The sequence below is a fragment of the Neofelis nebulosa genome, chromosome 7, assembly GCF_028018385.1.
Source record: "Neofelis nebulosa isolate mNeoNeb1 chromosome 7, mNeoNeb1.pri, whole genome shotgun sequence".
Taxonomy (NCBI): domain Eukaryota; kingdom Metazoa; phylum Chordata; class Mammalia; order Carnivora; family Felidae; genus Neofelis; species Neofelis nebulosa.
In genome coordinates, this window is record NC_080788.1 from 16,955,355 (window position 1) to 16,975,707 (window position 20,353).

The window sequence follows — 20,353 nt, forward strand, 5'->3', positions numbered from 1 at the left end:
ACCGGGCACCGCACAGCGGCTGCGGGGCCCTGGGCGTGCCGCGGGCGCCCGTGACAGCGGCGCCGCTCTGCTCGCCACGCCGGCTCCGGACAGCTGCCGACCTCCCCGGCGCGGCCGCATCGCCCGGCGGGATGGGCGGCGAGGCAGGGTCCGCGGCGGCCGTGGGCTCCGAGGGCCGCGTGAAGAGCCTGGGTCTGGTGTTCGAGGATGAGCGCAAGGGCTGCTACTCGAGCGGCGAGACGGTGGCGGGACACGTGCTGCTGGAGGCGGCCGAGCCGGTGGCCCTGCGGGCGCTGCGCCTGGAGGCCCACGGCCGAGCCACCGCCGCCTGGGGCCCGAGCCCCGGCGCCGCCGCCCCCGCCGCCGCGTCGGAGGTGGAGTACCTGAACGTGCGCCTGAGCCTGCGCGAGCCCCCGGCCGGTGAGCGAGGGCGACGACCCCGGAGTCCCGGCCGGGCCACGGGAGGCTCCTCAGAGGGGCTGCCAGGAACCGGGAGGGCGCGCGCCGGCGGAAGCCCACCAGCCGGGGGGCGGGGGCGGGATCCGCGGCTGGGGTCCGCCCACCCGGTGGCCGGAGCCTCAGTTTGCTCGCCGGTGACGGGCGGGTAACAATGCCCCTGCCCCCCAAGTTCAAAGCACCGGGGCGTTGCCGCGTGGTGGGTGCGCACCTCTAGCTGGCTCCTCGCCCCCGGGCCTCACTGCGCCCGGCGTCCCGGGACGGTCCAGGACGGTCCCCGGAGTGAACCGTTGCTATGGGAATCCTGTGATGAGCAGACAGAAATCTAGGTTCTGGGGATCTAGGTCCTGTCCCTTCTGGCCTGAGGAATGGAGGGCGGAATCCGTCTTTGAGGGGCCATGCTGTGGTGCCCACTGGTTTATGGGCCTCCCGTTCCCCTTTCTGGACGTAGACGCTCGTGTCTGGTTCATGATGAATTAGCAAAACCTCAGTCCTGGGAAGAGGGGAAGTAGTTCGTGAGCGGTAGGTAGGAATTCAAAGGAAGTGTTTCGTGAGCATCTTACTTGGCTTCCCTCTTCTGGAAGCAGGGTAACTTAAGAGTTCTGCCTCTGCCTCATATTCTTTGTTTTTTATTCTTTGCTTCTTTTTGTTTCCATTGCAACATCCCTTTCCACACACACCCCCCTCCCAACCCCCTTAGGCTTTTGGAGACAGTGGGATCTGGGCATGGTAAGAGCTTCTGGAGGAAGAATTACCTTTCTTGTCCAGTCTTGTGGAGTCCAGTTAATAGTGTAGGTTTTTCCAGAAGTGGTAACCCATTATATATGTTTCCTCAATCTTTATATTATATGTAAATGTTAAGATTTTTTGTAATTATAATAAATATGCAAAAGTTGCTTTTCTTAATCATGAAAATACTCGGAACAGGGAATCTTGGTCTTCATGCAGTTGGTGGAGGTTACTTTACACCATTTCACTCTTCTGCCTTCTCAGCTTCAGCTTTTATATATAAAATGAGATAATGGTATAAACTCCCCTCCCTTGAAGAGTCCAATGCAGTATATCACTGCTTTGCCCCTTGCTGTGTCTTCTACAAAACGAATAGTAGGTGCAGTTTTGCCTTGTCTTGCTATGGAGAAGTAGACTGTTCCCAGTTAAATCCTCCAAGTATGAGAGAATCCAGTGATCCCAAATATTGTAGCAAGGAAAAAACATATCTGGAACCAAAGCCTTCTTTTGGATTCACAAGTGCATTGTGTTGGGTGACCCTTTCATGGGTATGGTTTCCGGGATCTGCCCACGCACGCCTCCCCCAATGGTCAGAAACAGGGCAGATTTTCAAGATGGCTGACTGGCGTCAAGGGTCATGAAGAGAGAAGTGGTTTTTGTCCAGGACTTTGGACTCTATATCTTTGTGCCCATAACTACTGAGTAAATAGATACAACATTAATAGCAGTTGGACCTGGAATTAGCAATAAGAATTGCTTTGGTAAAACCTGGGCTAATAGTGTTTTGATTCACAAGTTAGATCTTGCTTTTTCATTCTGGTGGAATAGAACGGCTAAGTCTAGACAACCTGAACATTTTTTTGCTTCTTTTATCATAACAAATATTTGCAAAGATTATGTTTCATTTAAAAATCATAATCTGTTGGGTGCCTGGGTGGCTCAGTCAATTAAGCAACCGACTTCTTCTCAGGTCATGATATCACAGTTCCTGAGTTCGAGCCTCACATCAGATTCGCTGCTGTCAGCACAGGGCCCACTTCAGATCCTCTGTTCCCCTGTCTCTGTCTCTCCCCCATCCATTCTCTCTCTCTCTCTTAAAAAGAAATAAATACTTAAAAATAAAAATCATAATCTGTTTTGTTGAATTTTTTTTAGTAGGCTCCATGCCCAACATGGGCTTGAACTCACAACTCTGAGATCAAGTGTCCGTTGCCCCACCAACTGAGCCAGGCAGGAGCCCCTAAAAATCATAGTCTTTTTAAGGTGACCTCATTGAGAAAAAATGACAATAACATCTGTAGCTTGGAAGAGGTTAGCAACTATACAGGGTCATAGATTCTCAGGGTCATTTAATTCCAAGACCTAGGTGAATTCCAATCACCTGAAGAGATTTTTTACAAATCTAGATTTGGGGAAAATGTGCCTATGAGATCTATTTTCAGGAAATCTCCCCAGATAACTGTTTGGCATTGTTAAATCTAATCTAACAGCTTGCTGCCATTGTGATTGATACTCGTCATTTTTTTTTTTTTAATTGAGGAATTGTGGTAGAAAGACAAGACAGACCAGAGAGTTGGTTTCAGTTGGTCACCAACCAGCAGTCTGTCCTTGTGGGAGTCCCTCATCCTTCCTGAACCCAAGTCCCTGTAATGATATTATAGCTCCCATGGCTCCTGGGTGCCCTGAATTAGGAGGTTGGTTGGGCTATAAGAACATTGGTGAATGGAACACCTCTCTGTGAAATTGTAGCCTTCACTGTATGAGGCACACATAATGAGCCAAGACAACAGAAGCATAAATGGGCACATGATTCAGCTTGTGAACCTTTTTAATAAAAAATAATAATAATAATAAATAAGAGGAAGAAAACTAAGATTTGATTCCAAAAACTATAACCTATATTCCTCAACCTTCTCAATTTTTGTTCTATTTATGCATGGAGGTGATTGAAAGTCTTCATTTTAAATGTTACATGCTTCCTGTGTGGATTTGTTTTGTCTATGATGAGAGAACTTTATCTCTTAACCTCTCAATATCCTGGGTAACTCTGTTCTCTACACATGCCCATTGTGCTCGGCCTCATGCTGTTCCCTTCATCTAAAACCCTCCCCTGCTCATCTCCGTGCCAACAACCCTCAGGTCCGGGACAGGCATCATCCCCTTTCCAGGTTCGGGCACTCTGTGGTCATTACTTGGGTGTGTGTGTGTCTGTGGCCTCCTTCCCTCCCCTGGTCTGTTTGACAATTGCCATCACTCATCTTTGCATCCACAGTGCCTGACATCTAAGCATTATAAATTTTGAACTCAAATGAAATCTCCATTTCTGAACATTGTAAAGTACTTGAATTGTCATATCCAGTAATCTAATGATGATACATTTGAACTGTAGTCTACCCCCGTCAGGAGCACAGGGATTGCCTTGAGCCTTTTACTTTGATGGCAGTAAATTGGGAGAGGCTTCCCTAGCGTCCAGTGCTGGAGCACTGCTGGGACACTGCTGAGGCTTCTAGGGTGTCTCTGAGCACACGTGAGCCTTGGGGACTGTCTCAGTCACTGTTGTTTTAACATAGCCTCATGTTCCTGTCACTTGCTCACTTTGCCTCCAAGTCACCCACTCTGTCTCATATTTCTATTTGAATGACTTTCCGTGGAAGATACTATACTTATTCTGCCCCTCATATATTACACACTGAACACTGGGGACATTTGGAAGACTAAATGGGCCAATAATGCATTCCTGTTTTCTAAAAAGACAAGGTTGAAATGTTAACTGAATTGTTTCTAGTAATTAAGTGGAAAAAAAATCACTAGCCCTTTAATTTTTTTTTTTTAATGGATACAGTAGAAATTTTTGTTTTTAGTATCAACTGACAGGCAAATCTCAGAGTTCTCATCTGCCCTGCCCTTTCTTCGTCTTAATCAGGCCACCCTTGATGAGGGAATTTAGTCCTAAATTTGAACAGATGAACAGAAAAGGCGGGGAAGGTTTATAAGGATCTCTGCAGAGCTATCTAACCAAATGGCAGCCCTGGAGTTGGCTTTGGATCTGAGTGATGCAGATTGTGTGTTCATCGGAGCTCCAGCAGCGCCTCTGGCCTTGCAGGGTCCATCCACCCTGTGTCTTGGCCTTCTGACAAGCAGGGATAAGCCTCTGTGTGGGATGCAGTGGAGCTGGCCGACCCGGACCCAGAGCAGGAGAAAGGAGGCATGCTTGTGCTTGGCCCACCCCGCTGAACTTGAACTAGCCACCTATTAATCAGTAGAGCTTACGTGCAAATGCAGGACTCTTACCTGATAAGTTGTCCTGTTGGTTTGGCTCTTTCGTATACTCGATATTCGTAATTCTCCAAGGAAATTCTTCACCCCCTTTTTCCATTTTTGTCCAAGGAATACAGAATCTGATTTTTATGCCATACCCAAAATAAATAGATGTATTTTTTGTTAAATCAGTTTTAAATGCAATTGAATACTGATATCTCATGTTAGCATAATAGTGTATCATATGCTACCATACTAGTATTGATGTGTGTTAGTAATAATATTATGTTAGTATACTTGTGCTAGTCTATGAGTAGGGTGAGCAAATGTTTATGTATATGTATACATGTACATACATGCACTCATGTTCACCTATGTATGTATATGGGAACTCTAGGCTCCGACACTTTATGGTAATTACTTGTGTGATTGGTCTCTTTGAAGATAGAAGATGTGTGTGTGTGTGTGTGGTTTGAAATTGATTAAAATTAGTAGGCTGATTCAGATTTTAATTCTCTAAATCTCAGCGTACTGTACCTTATGGAGTACACTGGATGTTATAGCCAGGAAAACCTCCTTTAAAAAGAATAGATTTAGGTTGTGAAAATTCTTGATCTAATACTAACCTTAGTTAAAATGTATTTTCTTTTTTAGGTGAAGGCATCCTCTTATTACAGCCTGGAAAACATGAATTTCCATTTAGCTTTCAGCTTCCATCTGAGTAAGTGAAACTATTATTTTCATGATTTTCTTTCTCCGCAGCATGCCCTGCCGGATGTGTGGGTACCACATACCGTTACACCCGCTTATCTTGCATTGCCCCAGGGTAGGCTTACCTTGTTCACACTCTTGTTTTTTTTTTTTTTTCTTTCTTTTTTTAAGCCAAAACCATCATTTTAAGGGTTTTTTCCAATTGTGTGTAACTGAAAGATGAACTTATAAGTTAATGTCTTTGGCTTGTTTCAGACCTTTAGTAACCTCATTCAGCGGGAAATATGGAAGTATTCAGTACTGCGTGAGAGCAGTTTTGGAACGACCCAAGGTACCTGATCAGAGTGTGAAGCGGGAACTTCAGGTTATTAGTCACATCGATGTCAACACACCAGCATTATTAGTAAGTCCTTCCTTCTTCTCTTCCCCTTCCCTCCCTCCCTCCTTGCTTTCAATTGTGCTATGTACATTGAGCCAGTTTAGTGGTCGTCTGTCCTGTCACTTTCTGATAGAATCTCGTAACCCATGGGCATTCACTCTAAATGTGTGATTCTAGGCCGGGCAAATTACAAATTGTGTGTGTTAATTCTATTGATTATGTCTCCGTTGTTCGGGGCTTCTTTTGCCAAAAAGTTATACAGGCTTGAAATGCATTAATAAGGCTTAATAATAATAATGCACACACAGAGAGTGGTTACTTTTACCAGAGCCGCCACATTCACAGGGCTGTGGTATTCTAAACTCTTCAATAATAGCAGGTTGAGGAACAGTAATTATGGAAGAGTATTAATCATGCTCAGCCTGTTATTGAAGCTCAGGCCATTATGCTATGTATCCTTCCATTTTGCATGCCATTTTCTAACATTAAGTAAGTGCACGCAGCTGCTGTGGGGAGCCTTTCACTTATCATTTCCTTATGACAGATTTGGCCACATTAAAGCATTGAACTTCTAATAATCACCAGAAATACTGTAGGCTGATAAGAAAGATTAGGCTATAAGTAACAACAGAATAGGCAAGATGGGAGCTAATGAGCTAGATTCTTTTATCTAAACCCATATTATCAAAATAATATAAAATTATACCTTGTACTTTCATGATAGCTATGAGGACCTAATGGTTCTTCATTTAAATATGAATGAATGATTTTTTTTTTTTTTTACTTCCTAGAAAATACTAGGATAATTTAAACTTTCCATCATGATACTGATGTTCCAAACATGTATGTTTAGTATCGGGGGTTTCTTTTTCTGGCCAGTGTTTTTAAAGAGAAAAAAAACAGGAGTTAAAAGGTGTTTTGCTCTGTTTTCATATGAAAACTGAATAGACTTTACGGTTTGTTCACTTTTAGAGTGTGAAAATATAACAGTTATGCCCTGGTCACATGGCCCCTTGTGGCCAGAATTCTAGAACAGCCAGCACGCAGCTGACCCGGCTCACAGCTAGTTACAGCTGAAACTTACCATCCACTAACCACTTTTCTTTCTTTTTTTTTTTTTTTTTTTGCAAATTGACAATACTGTCTTGTATTTTTAAAAACTACTTGAAATTGGGAAGTTAGCTACTTCTAAGCTATTCATGGGACCATGGTGGCAAATGACTTAAAGAGATTTTATTTTTTTTTGCCAGAAAGAGAAACTAGTAATCCTTTAATATTCTTTTATAAGTAAAAAATGTTGCAGCTTTGGGTTTTACAATGAGCTTTTGGTTTGTGCATCTTTCCAACTGACCATCTTAAATCTTGAGTCATTTCCATCGATGCTGTGGAGTAGAGAGCAGGGCGGTATGTTCAGTAACCCTGTGGATCCATGACATTGGGTTTATCTTGCTGCCGTTACACTAAAACCCAAAACATTCTAAGTTAAGGGCACTTGAAATTTCTGCCTACTAATGTACTTTTGAATTCAGGAAATGAGACTGTTTGCTTGTTCTACAGTTTAGATGCCAAAACAAGTACAATGTTCTGATTATTGATTTTTATACCATTTCTCCTTTTCCCTAATACACACGTAAGGTTTTTAAAAGAAAAAGTATCAGGGCGCCCGGGGAAGTTCAGTCGGTTGAGCATCTGATTTCGGCCCTGGTCATGATCTCACTGCTGGTGGGTTCAAGCCCCACATCAGGCTCTGTGCCAACAGCTCAGAGCCTGGAGCCTGCTTCAGATTCTGTGTCTCCCTCTCTCTCTGCCCCTCCCCCACTCTCACACTGTCTCTCCCTCTCTCAAAAATAAAAAAAACATTAAAAAATTTAAAAAGGAAAGAAAAAGTATCTCTGTCATGTTAATAGTTATGACTACAATTTTTGATTACTACTTTAAGGGATGTTAAATCATTTTCCAGAAACATAATGATTTACAGGGTAAAACAGGATGGTGTCACCTAATGTGAGTCTGAGAATTCACCTTAGTTTTCCTAAAAAGAGAATTTTTTTTTATGCTTTGTGTTTTACTTAAGTATTTTGCCTAGTCTGTCACATGAGGATAAAAGTGTTGATTTGTTTTTCGGAAGACCTTTCTTCACAGTTATTTAATTAAGAATGACACGATTTTAAGTTCTGTGAATTTTCTGCTAGTTTTATTAAAGTCATGTTATTATTTGAAATTTTCAAGACCCCTGTATTGAAAACTCAAGAGAAAATGGTTGGCTGTTGGTTTTTCACTTCTGGTCCAGTCTCGCTGAGTGCCAAAATTGAAAGGAAGGGATACTGTAATGGTAAGCACAACGTTTGAAAGTCCACGTGGAAGAGTCATTCATTTTATTAGCTAATTGCAAGTGATTTTTAATAGTGTGTTTTGTAATTTTAAAATGTGAATAGTATGGTTTTCTGTTTTTCACATAAGTACTTGATATTTAAGTTTTTTTGAGTGGATGAGTAGATTCCCGTCCAACTCCTGGCATTTTTGACTTCAGTGCTTTCGCTTTAGTGACAAAGTCTAAAATTAGAAGCCTGGGAAAATGCCAGCATTTGACTCGATGTTCGGCAGAGTGTCCAGGGCGGTGTTGCCCAGAAGAGCACTGTTGTGTGAAAGCCCCCAAGTATAGGGGGCTGCGATGTAGACCGTGAACAGTCTGAACAGTCAGACTGCCACCGGCGTGACCGTTTGTGAAGGGTCCGCTTCCACACAGTGGCGTTGGCCCCCGCTCCAGGGCTCGGCCAACTGGAACCCAACGTGGTACGGGATGGTGTCATGGTGGACGTGTAATGCAGATGTAAAACTTGCTGCTCCATCCACTGTCTTACCTGTGCCTGAACACTAGTTCCTTAAAAACAAAGTCTTTGTTCTCCTGTTGGCCGGGTTTTTATTTGATAGGCACTAGTGAGTCCGTCAGTGATCTTTCGTACTTTATACACCACTGGGCCATTTCTTGGTGTGTCTTAATTTTTATAGATATTGGCCAGTCACATGTCTTTAGAATTGGTAACCTGATATTGCTACATTAGACAAGCAAAGAATGCCGTAATTAGAAAGCGGCACCTGCCGTGAGCTGCGGCGATTCCTCATGACGCGGATTTACAGTTCAAGCCTCCCGTCAGAGGTCTCCTCTTGTGAAAGTGACTTTGTGACATTGCAGCTTTAATTGGTTAATGGCTCTAGTTCACCGCGGGGAGGGCTTTCTGAAACGTCGCTGAAGGTGTTTTTGTTTCCTTTTCAGGAGAGGCTATTCCAATCTATGCGGAGATAGAGAATTGTTCCTCCCGCCTCATCGTTCCCAAAGCTGCCATTTTCCAAACGCAGACGTATTTGGCCAGCGGGAAGACAAAGACCGTCCGGCACATGGTCGCCAACGTGCGAGGAAACCACATCGCCTCTGGGGGCACTGACACATGGCACGGGAAGACTCTAAAAATTCCGCCTGTTACTCCGTCCATCCTGGATTGCTGCATTATCAGAGTAGACTATTCCTTAGCTGTAAGCAGGAAGCTTATTTATATATATATATATTTTTTAAAGTGTATTTACTTTTTACTTTTTAATTTAAAGCCAAGTTAATTAACACGTAGTGTAGTATTGGTTTCAGGAGTAGAAGTTAGTGATTCATCACCTATATATGACACCCAGGGCTCATCCCAGCAAGTGCCCTCCTTCATGCCCATCACCCCTTTAGCCCACCCACCCCCCCGCACCCCACCAGCAGCCCTCAGTTTGTTCTCTGTATTTAAGGGCCTCTTATGGTTTGTCTCCCTCTATGTTTTTATCTTATTTTTGCTTCCCTTCCCCCATGTTCCAGAGTGCTTTTTTAAAATGAAAACTATGTAGAATGGAGCAGTAACTGATGCCGTGTCCCCACGAGCATGTACATTTAGCGGCTGACAAAATGTCACTTTACACCAGCATTCCGACAGGCTGGAGTGACGAAGACTGGCCTTTGTCTGTAATCCAAACCTATCCCCCTGAGGCATTTAATTAAGTCACATGAAAGAGTTAAGGTGCATGCAGGGGGCTGGTTATGTTGAAAGCACCTACTTCATTTTCTACAATTCCTATGTGTAGGGCATGCTCCCTTATGCTGAAGGATGTTAAGGCTACGGTTCCCCATCACAGAGCATTCTCTATTTCGTGCGCCGTTCATTTGGTTTGTCGTCTATTGCATTTGGTCAGGATGATTTACAGTTGTATGCGGGAGCAGTGGCAGGCAACAGAGAGATTTGTTTGTGTGAAAAAATAAACTGGTCCATCTACTATGAGGTTTAACCTATATTTTGCCTTTCTCTCTGTCTCTCCTTTTTGCTGTCGTTGTTTTTGTTTGTTTGTGTGTTTGGCATATTAGGTGTATATTCACATTCCTGGTGCTAAAAAACTGATGCTCGAGCTGCCCTTAGTGATTGGCACAATCCCATATAACGGTTTTGGGAGCAGAAACTCCAGCACCGCCAGCCGGTTCAGCATGGACATGAGCTGGCTGACGCTGACGCTGCCGGAGCAGCCGGAAGGTACGACGGTTTGAGGAGCTTTGAGCGCGAAGTTCACACGTAGAGTAAGAGCAGGCGGGGTCAGGACAGAAGTGCTCAGATGACCATTACTGCTGCTGTTCACAGAGGCCCCGACTCTTCCGGGTACTAAACACTAGAAAACGGTGTTCCTGGAAGGGACGTGGGGAGCTTGGCTTGTGCAGGACGCAGAGCTGCTGATGGCAGAGCCAGGAATCCAGTCTTCCACTCCTGACTCCCATTCATTAGGAGTAAGACAAGGAGAAAATGGTCCAAGTACGCGTAGAGTGCGTGTGTTTTCTGCAACCACGTCTGCATGATCTGTTTTGCCTGCACTGTAACATCCATCGCTCGAAATAGAACATAATCAGTGTTCGTAGTGATTTCACAAAAGCAGAATCGATTAAATATGTCTTGTTGCCATAAGCACAAAAACTCGCTTACTGGAGCGGGGATAAAAAAAATCATTGTTTTCACATTTAGCTATATTTCTGGTTTCGGTAAGAGTTCGGGAGATTAACGCAATTGACTTTGCACGGACTTCTGAGATCCAACTCCATTTTTGTTTCAGCGCCACCCAATTATGCAGACGTGGTGTCCGAGGAAGAATTCTCTCGACACGTCCCTCCCTACCCTCAGCCGCCTGACTGTGAGGGAGAAGCATGCTGCCCTATGTTTGCCTGCGTACAGCAATTCCGCTTCCAGCCTCCCCCTCTCTATTCAGAGGTAAGCAAAGCAAAAGAAGATGAGACTTCTGCCTTGCTGTTTGTAAATAATCCTCCGTAAGTATCTGCTGCTGATTCCTAATGAGCAGGGGATACAGAGTTAAAAAATTTCTCGGGTAACGTTAGATTAGCCCTGATCCAATCACCTCATTCTGTAACGGTTGCCTTGTAAACTACAACAGGCACGTCACGCACCGTGGATTGCCTTTAAAATGTTTTATGTGGCCATAGAACACGGAGAATTTAAGTGGCCCACTGGGACTTATTACTGATAGGCTTTGAGCAGCTCAGCTTACAACCACCAATAATTAGAAACAGATACCAAGACCCTTTGGAGAGGGCTGGGATAGTAGTCTTAGTGTCTTGGTCTGTTTTTTCAGGTTGATCCTCACCCTGCTGATGTAGAAGAGACCCAGCCTGTGTCCTTCATTCTCTGAAAAAAATCCCAGAAATCACTGTGTTCATCATCCGATTAGAATGTTGGTTCTTCCCCCCGCTGCCTTTCTGGAAAGAGGGAGAGAAGATTAGGGGAAGGACATACACGAACATCAAGATTGAAGGTGATAGAAATTGAAGGATGCATGAACTTTCCAGTGGGCTGACAAGAATGCATTGCACAAATGTATGATAGGGTCATGTGTCCCCTTTAAATGATCCAATGAAGATGTGACAAGTCACAGAACGTAATGGAAGTCCTGGTGGTGAGAGAGTAAGTGAAGGGTGTCTGCGCTTGACCCAAGAGAACAGAATCCATGTGTGTGCGTGGTGGAAACACTAGACGAACATACCTTTAAACAGGTTTCTCCAGGTGGAACAGAAGTTACCCTAAGCTTTAAGGAAATATGGACTCGTTGGGAGCCTTGATCTTGAAGAAGGTAGCAGCACAGAGGTGTGTATGAATAGGAAAAAGGTCCACTCTAAATATGAAGTGACCCTCAACACGTCGGGGTCTTCATGATTTCTCCCCAGGTCCCATAGAACTGAAGTTCTTGAGAGAATCTTTTTATGAGGTCCTAATGAAGGAATATAGTTTCATATTGTAAATCGGCTGTACAGTATTATGAAACCAAGAAAGAGTTCCTTGCAAGGCATGTCCGTTCAGAGGGGAAAGATGAATTTCAGTTCGAGAACACATTTTGTGGAAGGCTGTACTTTTTACCCCCTTCAAGTACTCTGTTAGGGTATGTGTTTGATTTTTCCCATGTCTTATTTACCTAAGATCATAGTAGAAAAAGAAAGGGGGAAAAAAAAGGTTGCATCCTCAGGATACCTCGATAACTACACAGAAAAAAACCAAAACAACACAAGCCTCTCTTAACCTACCTCTAGCGGGGTTATCAGAATCCTTTTAAAACACCAGGCACGATAAGCCTTCCGTGGAGTTCCTGCTAATTGGCAGTCCCAATCTTATCTCGCCGATCGCTAAATCCGCAGGTGGACCGAGGGAAAAATCTATAAGGTTAGCATTAGATGAAAGTTAATAGATGTATACCAAAGGGTATTTCAAAATAAATGCAGAATCAAAAGAGGGTACAAATTTTGAGGGTACCATTTAAAAAACAAAAACAAAAACTTAATTCCTGCCTAGAGACTTCAGTCTACTGACGGCAGTCGCCACGCTGTACGTTATTATTCCAACTCTTTAGTAATTCTATTTAAGCTGTGATTTTTTTTTCTTTATTGTCTTGGTGCAATATTTTATTATCATTTAACCTCAGGATATTCCGACCGACAAGATTGTGTTGCTGCTGAAAGTCTGAGCAGTGTTCTTCCTGTCCCCTGTTCCCCTCTTCTTCCTGGTCACGTGCTCACTTGCTCGTCCTTTGATCTGTTAGTTTCGTGAGCCGAGAGCACCCCCGCACACCGCATGGAAGGGAGGTAGGGATTCCCGCGGGAGAGATTTTGGACCAGCCAAGTACTTTGGTTTTCTCCACGTCCTACGGGTTCGACCCAGAAACCCTGGTGCTTCCATGCAGAACACCACACTTCATTCGCCGGAACGAGTCCTCTTTTCTTTCCGTCAGCCTACATTCAGTCACGAGTGTAAAAGCTCTTTTTCTAAGGTTAAGTTTTGTATTTAGAGTTAGTCGGCCCTCCGATCAGGGATTTTTCTACAAGCATGAGGTAGATGCAGAGTTTTCGCCCTTCTGGACATACCTCTCTTTGGAATCACGTGAGCACCTGCAGCAGGTTTTTCTCACCGTAAGCCACTGTGTAAAATCACAACACACAACTGTTATACTGATAATGGTGGTACCGAAATCGTCACACCCTGTTCATTCCCTGCTTTGGTTTTTAGTGTGTTGTGGGGTGTTTTGTTTTGTTTTGTTCTTGTTTTGCTTTGTTCTTGGTGTGTTTTTAAGCAGGTAACGTGTACTTAAGTGCTGTCTGAACAGTTTTGATTTTACTTTAAAAAACAAAAAAAGGCCACCTTCAGCCGTTTCTTGACTTCTGAGTTGTAGTTTACACGCCTTGTCACGATACCAAAACACAGTGATACCAAAACACAGTGAAAGACACAAAGCGAAAGGTATGAAGGAAGAGAAAGTCGAGCTGTTTGGCCCCACGTGGAAAAGCCAAGTAGTTGACTCCCAACTGCTTCGCAGGCTCCTTCACTGGGATTGTTTTGTCACCTGTATTAGAGAAATCATGAAACGTGCTCCCAAAATGAAAGCACAGCTGATGTCGTAGCACTTAACAGAGTAGCCGAAAGGGATGATTCGTCTTATCGAGTTGGTATCCGCCCATCTGACCTTAAGCAGTAGGTTGAAACTGCATACCTTTCTATAATCAAGACATTATTTTCCGAATGTGGAGAAGTCTACATTGAAACGGAGTTCTTGGGAATGAAGATAAAAATGCAGCTGCTATTGCTTGTTTATTCTGTTGTTTAGTTTGCAGAGAAACCGTGGCCTTAGAATTTTCTTTTTGAAGCAAACATTGTGACATTGCAAATGTGCATCTTCGGGCACACAAAATCCTTCCGTGGGCAGAACTTTAATTTTGATGTTTTTGTTTTGCACAATAAGAAACTCAATAGGCAGGGGTTTTGTTTTTGATAAGTTAACTATGAAAGCTTTTTTATTTTTATTATTAAAAATGTAACAGTTTAACCCACAGGAAAAAAAAAATAAAGATTGTATTTTGTACTCTGGTTTGAACCCCATGGGTTCCTTTTGTTAATAAAATGATGACACTAATGCTGTGAGGTGCTGGGTTGTTTTTTGTTTTGTTTTGCTTTATTTTTATAAGATTCTGACCTGAATTGTTACAGACATAGGGGGGAGAGTCAATACCACAAGACAAAGTGTAATTGCTGTAAATTAAGATCCTTTTGTAAACGCGTATGGTCACCGGGCCGGACAGCCTGGGGGGATCCTGAGCCTGGTTTTACAGCGGGCTCCGTTTCCCCCAGGTAATCCGTTTTTAGCATTCTGTGAAGAAATGTGGTTGACATTTAGAGTAAATAAGCCTAAACTATTTTGGTTGTTGAGGGAGTACTACCTTCATTTGTTCCCAAATGATAATGGCTATTTTTTAAAGGTTCTGGAGTTTTCATGTTTTATGGGCCACGTGTTTCCCCAGTGGGATCTGGTGGGCTGCTGGTGGACGGATTGGAAGGCACTGACCCAAGCAAACCTCCCCTTTCAAATGGGTAAAAACCGTGCATTTTGTACAGGGAATATACAGTGGCATATCATCTCAAGAAAGCTCCCAGACCCTCTCTCCTGGAAAATTCTCAAACTTAGCTAGGTGGTAAAGCCCAGGTAATCTACTCTCCCAAGTGTTTATAATCTTGTTAAATAATAAATAGGTCGTTTGTGGATCCTCATTTGCAATCAACATAAATCGAGACATTTGTCTCCTGCACTAAATACTGAGACAAAATTTGTAAGTTCACCGTTGAAGTTTCTGCAGTGCCTTCTGTAAAATGGTGGGTTCCAAAATTTAGAACTAGGCAGACAATCACAAAGAATCTGGGACAAAACCCTCATATTACAAATGAGGATACCAAAACCCAGAGGTGTGACCTGAAAGTCTGACCTACATTTTTCTGTAAGATCTCTCTCATTCTAAAATTTCCTGATTCTACTACTCTAATAGAAGTCACAAAAACAGTAATTGCTTTAAGTTACACGGGTTAAGACTCACTCACAGGGGCGCCTGGGTGGCGCAGTCGGTTAAGCGTCCGACTTCAGCCAGGTCACGATCTCGCGGTCCGTGGGTTCGAGCCCCGCGTCAGGCTCTGGGCTGATGGCTCGGAGCCTGGAGCCTGTTTCCGATTCTGTGTCTCCCTCTCTCTCTGCCCCTCTCCCGTTCATGCTCTGTCTCTCTCTCTGTCCCAAAAATAAATAAAAAAAAAAAAACGTTGAAAAAAAAAATTTAAAAAAAAAAAAAAAAAAAAAAGACTCACTCACAGAACTGGATACTAACCATATGCTAATCAAGAATCAGGGGAACCTGAGTGACTGAGTCCCTTAAGCATCTGACTTCAGCTCAGGTCAGGATCTCATGGTTCGGGGGTTCAAGCCCTGCATCAAGCTCTGTGCTGACAGCTCAGAGCCTGGAGCCTGCTTCGGATTCTGTGTCTCCCTCTCTCTCTGCCCCTCTCCTGCTCATGCTCTGTCTCTGTCTCTCAAATTTTTTTTTAAAAAAGGTAAGAAAATTAAAAAAAAAAAAGAATCTTCTGTGTACCTATGTAAAAGCCCTGCCTCCTGAAAGGACACGAGTCCTTGACTAAATTGCTTCCTAAGTATGTTTAATTAGTAGCTTAAACCTTTCCTTCAGCAGTGGCATTTGTTTGTAACTTGATATTTTGAAATAATTACAGAGCCACAAGTTGCAATCATAGTACAGAGAGATCCTGTGTCCCCATCACCCAGTCTCCCCCAAAGGTAACCTCTTACATAACAACAATATATTACCCAGACTGGAGAATTGACATTGACACATTCCACACAATTAACTAGAATTCAGGGCTTGCTTGGATCTGGCCAGGTTTTGAATGTAGTCATTGTTCTTGCAGGTGTTTGTGTGTGTATTCCGTGACATTGTATCGTGTCTAGGTCCATAGCATCACCACCATCACTGCAGAGGAAAACTCCATGGCTGCAAAGAGACCCTCAGGCTGCCCCTGTGCAGCCCTTGTCCGTGATGGATCTGCTGTCCCCTTCCTTCATCCCTGATGGATCTTTTTCTCCATCTCTATCATTTTGAGAATGCTAGAGACATGGAATCATTCTGTATGTACCTTTTCCATTGGCTTGTTCACGCAGGATATCACCCTTAAGATCCACACAAGCTGGGGGAGGCGGGAGGGGGCGCCTGGGTGGCTCAGTCTGTTAAGCGTCTGATTCTTGGCTTTGGCTTAGGTCATGACCTCAGGGTTCATGAGTTCAAGACCCGTGTAGGGCTCTGCACTGGCAGCATGGAGCCTGTTTGGGATTCTCTCTCTCTCTCTCTCTCTCTCTCTCTCTCTCTGTCACTGCCCCTTCCCCCACTCATGCATGCACCTCTCTCTCAAATAAACTTAAAAAAAATTCATGCAAGAAGCATTGATAGTTTGTGCCTGTATGTTTCAGCTGAGACATTTTGATTTTTTTTTAATGTTTATTTATTTTTGACAGAAAGCACACAAGAGCGAGCGGGGGATGGGGCAGAGAGAGAGGGAGACACAGAATCTGAACAGGCTCCAGGCTCTGAGCTGTCAGCACAGAGCCTGACGCAGGGCTCAAACTCACAGACCGTGAGATCATGACCTGAGCCAAAGGCAGACACTTGGCCCACTAAGCCACCCAGGTGCCCCTCAGCTGAGACATTTTGAAACAAGTTGGCTATTATTTAAAGTTTCATTCTGGGGGACGCCTGAGTGGCTCATTTGTTTGAGTGTGAGACTTCTGCTCAGGTCCTGATCTCAGGGTTTGTGAATTCGAGCCCTGCATCGCTCTCTCTGCCTTCAGCTTGGAACCCGCTGAGGATCCTCTTGTCTCTCTCTTTTTCTCTGCACCTACTCCGCTCACACGCTGTCTCTCAAAAGTGAATAAACATCAAACAAATTAATGAGAAAAATAAAATTTCATTTTGCAATTTACAAAGAAAATGTGTAACGTGTACATGATATATTTGTAAATGCTTTGGTTTTGATTTTGAGAAACTGCCTTTTATGTACAGAAATACAGGTTTACCCACACTTTTAGGGCTTCACTTTTAGCTTGCCAAAGTACTTGAAGTAATTAACTTTTAGATGGAAATGAACTAAGCTATTATACTAAACCTGAACAAGAGGTGCCTGTGATGAAAATATAAGCCAAGGAGAAAATATCTTGGACTGATAGCCTATCAGCAGCTGATAAGTTTTAATACGGATTACGCAGGAAAGAAACGGTATTTGCCTTGCATAGTTTATTATTATTATTATTATTATTACTATTAAATCTTGTGGGTTTATTTTTAAATTTTTTTCCTGTCTCTGCTTTATTTTCTTTCTAGTCCTACTTTTTAATACCTGAGATGAAAACCCCACTTGGAAGCTGAGAAAAACTTACCTGTAAAATGCACACTTACTCTTTTTTTTTTTTTTTTAAGCTTATTTATTTGTTTTGAGAGAGAGAATCCCAAGCAAACTCCGCACTGTCAGCATGGAGCCCCACGCGGGTTCTGGAAATCACCAACCGTGAGACCATGACCTGAGCCGAAATCAAGAGTCAGACGCTTAACCAACTGAGCCACCCAGGCGCCCCCATACTTATTCCTAATGATCCAATACTATAAAACATAGACTTCCTTGTTAAGACGATCAGATTTTTCTAGGCAGAAGAACGCTTCCAGAAGCCATTGCATACTAAGCGAGCGAGCTTTTCCCTAAAACAAGACACGAATCTGTCAGTGAGGGAAGGAAACAGCAAAACAAATCCAAAGCGAAAGGGGTGAAGGCAGATAGAAAAGTGGTGACCGGTGCCAGTTTCCAGGATGTCAACATAGTGGAATCCACCTCGAGCTGTTTCTGTGGCTGAGGGGAGATTTCACCCCTGCTCACATTTTCAAAAACCCAAGATGTCTCGCATGGACAGGAGGGGACACGTTTTAGGCAGCACCTGCCGGTGAAAACAAGTCAAAATATAGGCACTTCCCTCCTACTTGCCAGTGGTCTCCCCCACCCACCGCATGCATAGAAATACACTCACGCGCGTGTACATAGGCACGCACACAGACATGCTTACCGCTCACCCTTTTGTCTACACTACTTGCCTTCAGACCTGAGTCTCTTTTAGTCAAGGAAGGATGTGAGTTCTGTTACAAACGGTGGAAACAGACAACAGGTTCCTACACCCCCGGGAAGTTGCTGGAAGAGAAGCCATTTTCTGCCAACCTCTTCCACCAACAGTCTTCCCCCAGACAGTACAACACCAGTGGAGGTATCAGGGAAACCTTATTAAAGGAGTAAACTGGGAGCCGCAGCTGCCAGGAATTTATCATTTTTCATATATAAAAATAGTTGCTGCATGCTGCAAATCAATCACTTTCTGCCATAAAAATGCCATGTTTATTTTGTCTTGCTTTTTTTTGTTGGTTTTTTTTTTTGGGGGGGGGGGGAGAGAGAGAGAGAGAGAGAGAGTGCCCGAGCAGGAGAGGGGCAGAGAGAGGGACAGAGAGAGGGGGACAGAGGATCTGAAGGGGGCTCTGCGCTGACAGCCATGAACCCCACGCGGGGCTCGAACTCACAAACCGTGAAATCGTGACCTGAGCCAAAGTCGGGCGCTCAACCGCCTGAGCCACCCAGGCGCCCCTTATCTTGTCTTTTAATCTAAGATGCCAACATCCATCTGAGAGTCTGCGTGATAAGCGTTCACTGTATGATAGCTGATTTGTATTTGCTCTCACTGCAGATGTTCAGACTTGCCTGGACTGGTTTACTGAGTTCATTCAAGTAAAGGATGAAGGTTTATGGCCTATAGTTAATGAGCTTACTTCAAAATACGGCCTGCAAACAGGCGCACACACGCACATACACACAGATGCTCTGTGTCTTGACTAGAGACTTTGCCCTACGGGCAAGACGGCTCGTTGAAACTTGCGTTGTTTCTGCTCTCGGGGACTCAAGAGAGGGCACGCCGTCGTCACCAATGCATCCCACTACTAGAAGCCCACAGAGGATGACCTTACTTTGAGGGCAGTAAACAGGAGTGAAAGAGGCTTTCCACAAACCAATTCCATATTTCATACACCCCCGGAATCGTGGCAGCACAGGAAGTCGAAAGCAAAACCCGAAGGTCGAGCCCTTAGAATTCATGGCATAATTAAGGAAGCTCGAGAAGCCCATAGAAGTACATACAAGAAAGCACACCGAGTATTCACTCTCTGACGGTGTGGCTGCAGATCGGTTTTAATAGTTCCGAGAGAACTGAGATTATGGAAAAACAGCTTCATTCCCTAAGCACTTCTATAATTTTTTTTTGTCTTGCCTAAACCAAAACAAATTTAAGAAGCATGTGTATGTGTATTCACAGGATTAATATAGGAAGCCAAAGTCTCTAGTTTCCTTTACCTTCCTTGGGAAACGCTAAAGGCAAAAATTCCTTGTAAGCCTCTTAAGAGAACCTGCTTCCACAGAGGTGGATTTTAAGACAAATCCCAGTGTTTGTTATCCCATCCTTGACTCAACACCAGGCTCTAAAGGTAAACGCAGAATGCTGGATACTGGGAAAATCGTAGCAGCAAATACCTCCTACTATCTTATCTGACAAAACAAAAAAACTTCGGTAATGAAGTCAGAAGATAACTTATCTTAAACATGCGCGGCCGGGAGCTGCAAACACCCAACAGCTGTTCCTCTAAGAGAGGGATGTGGGATCACACCACCCAAAGGTGATGTTTTTAAGAAAATGAATTGCATGGTGCTTGAAGCTGTTTTTAAAATTTGTGTATTTTTTATTTGTATTCTGAGAGAGATGCAGAGAGGAAGCAGGGGAGAGGCAGAGAGGGAGAGAGGGAGAGACAGAATACGAAGCAGCTTCCGTGCTGTCAGCACAGAGCCTGATGTGGGGCTTGAACTCCTGAACCGTGAGATCACAACCTGAGCTGAAATCAAGAGTCGGATGCTTAACCAACTGAACCACCAGGCACCCCTGTACTTGAAGCCATTTTAATACAACCAGTGCCAGAGTCATCCTCTGATAAACGAAACAAGAATAATGCTCACTGCCGGTGGGAGATGTTTTAAACAGTGTCCGCACTGAACAGGGGGCTTTCTAGGGGTCTTGGATCACAGTGCAGAAGTCTCCCAGGGAAAAACTGAGTCAGTGGGAGCCTGGCAGCCTATAAGTGAACCAGCTTCTTTCTCCAGCCTCTCCCAGCCATAGATACCATGTCTTTGACCCTTCAGAATTAGCCTGACTGGTTCCAAGATGAAAAGTCCCTCAGCAGGTATGAACCCGAATACAGCTCGTAGTTCCAAGTCTGGTCTGAGCCGGGCACCCGAGAACCGGCCTTGCTCAGCCACTGCCTCTCACTGGCTGTGTGACCCGCACCTAGGACAGGCCAGATGC

At 44.1% G+C, this 20,353-nt stretch overlaps 1 protein-coding gene and 1 long non-coding RNA gene across 2 annotated transcripts in view; one reads left to right on the plus strand and one right to left on the minus strand.

The window, feature by feature from the left end:
* Positions 1–837, minus strand: part of LOC131516112 (uncharacterized) — an 85,022-nt gene extending 84,185 nt beyond the window's left edge. The window contains exon 1 of the long non-coding RNA XR_009263898.1: positions 668–837. This is a non-coding gene — a long non-coding RNA (uncharacterized LOC131516112). The remainder of the gene's footprint in view (positions 1–667) is intronic.
* ARRDC4 (arrestin domain containing 4) lies at positions 1–14,008 on the plus strand. The gene is made up of 8 exons (XM_058736714.1): positions 1–420; positions 5,098–5,164; positions 5,410–5,557; positions 7,763–7,865; positions 8,808–9,064; positions 9,924–10,086; positions 10,655–10,809; positions 11,189–14,008. Exons 1-8 carry the CDS (start codon positions 132–134, stop codon positions 11,243–11,245), a joined length of 1,239 nt encoding a protein of 412 aa, XP_058592697.1. The 5' UTR covers positions 1–131; the 3' UTR covers positions 11,246–14,008.
* The last annotated feature ends 6,345 nt before the right edge of the window (positions 14,009–20,353 follow it).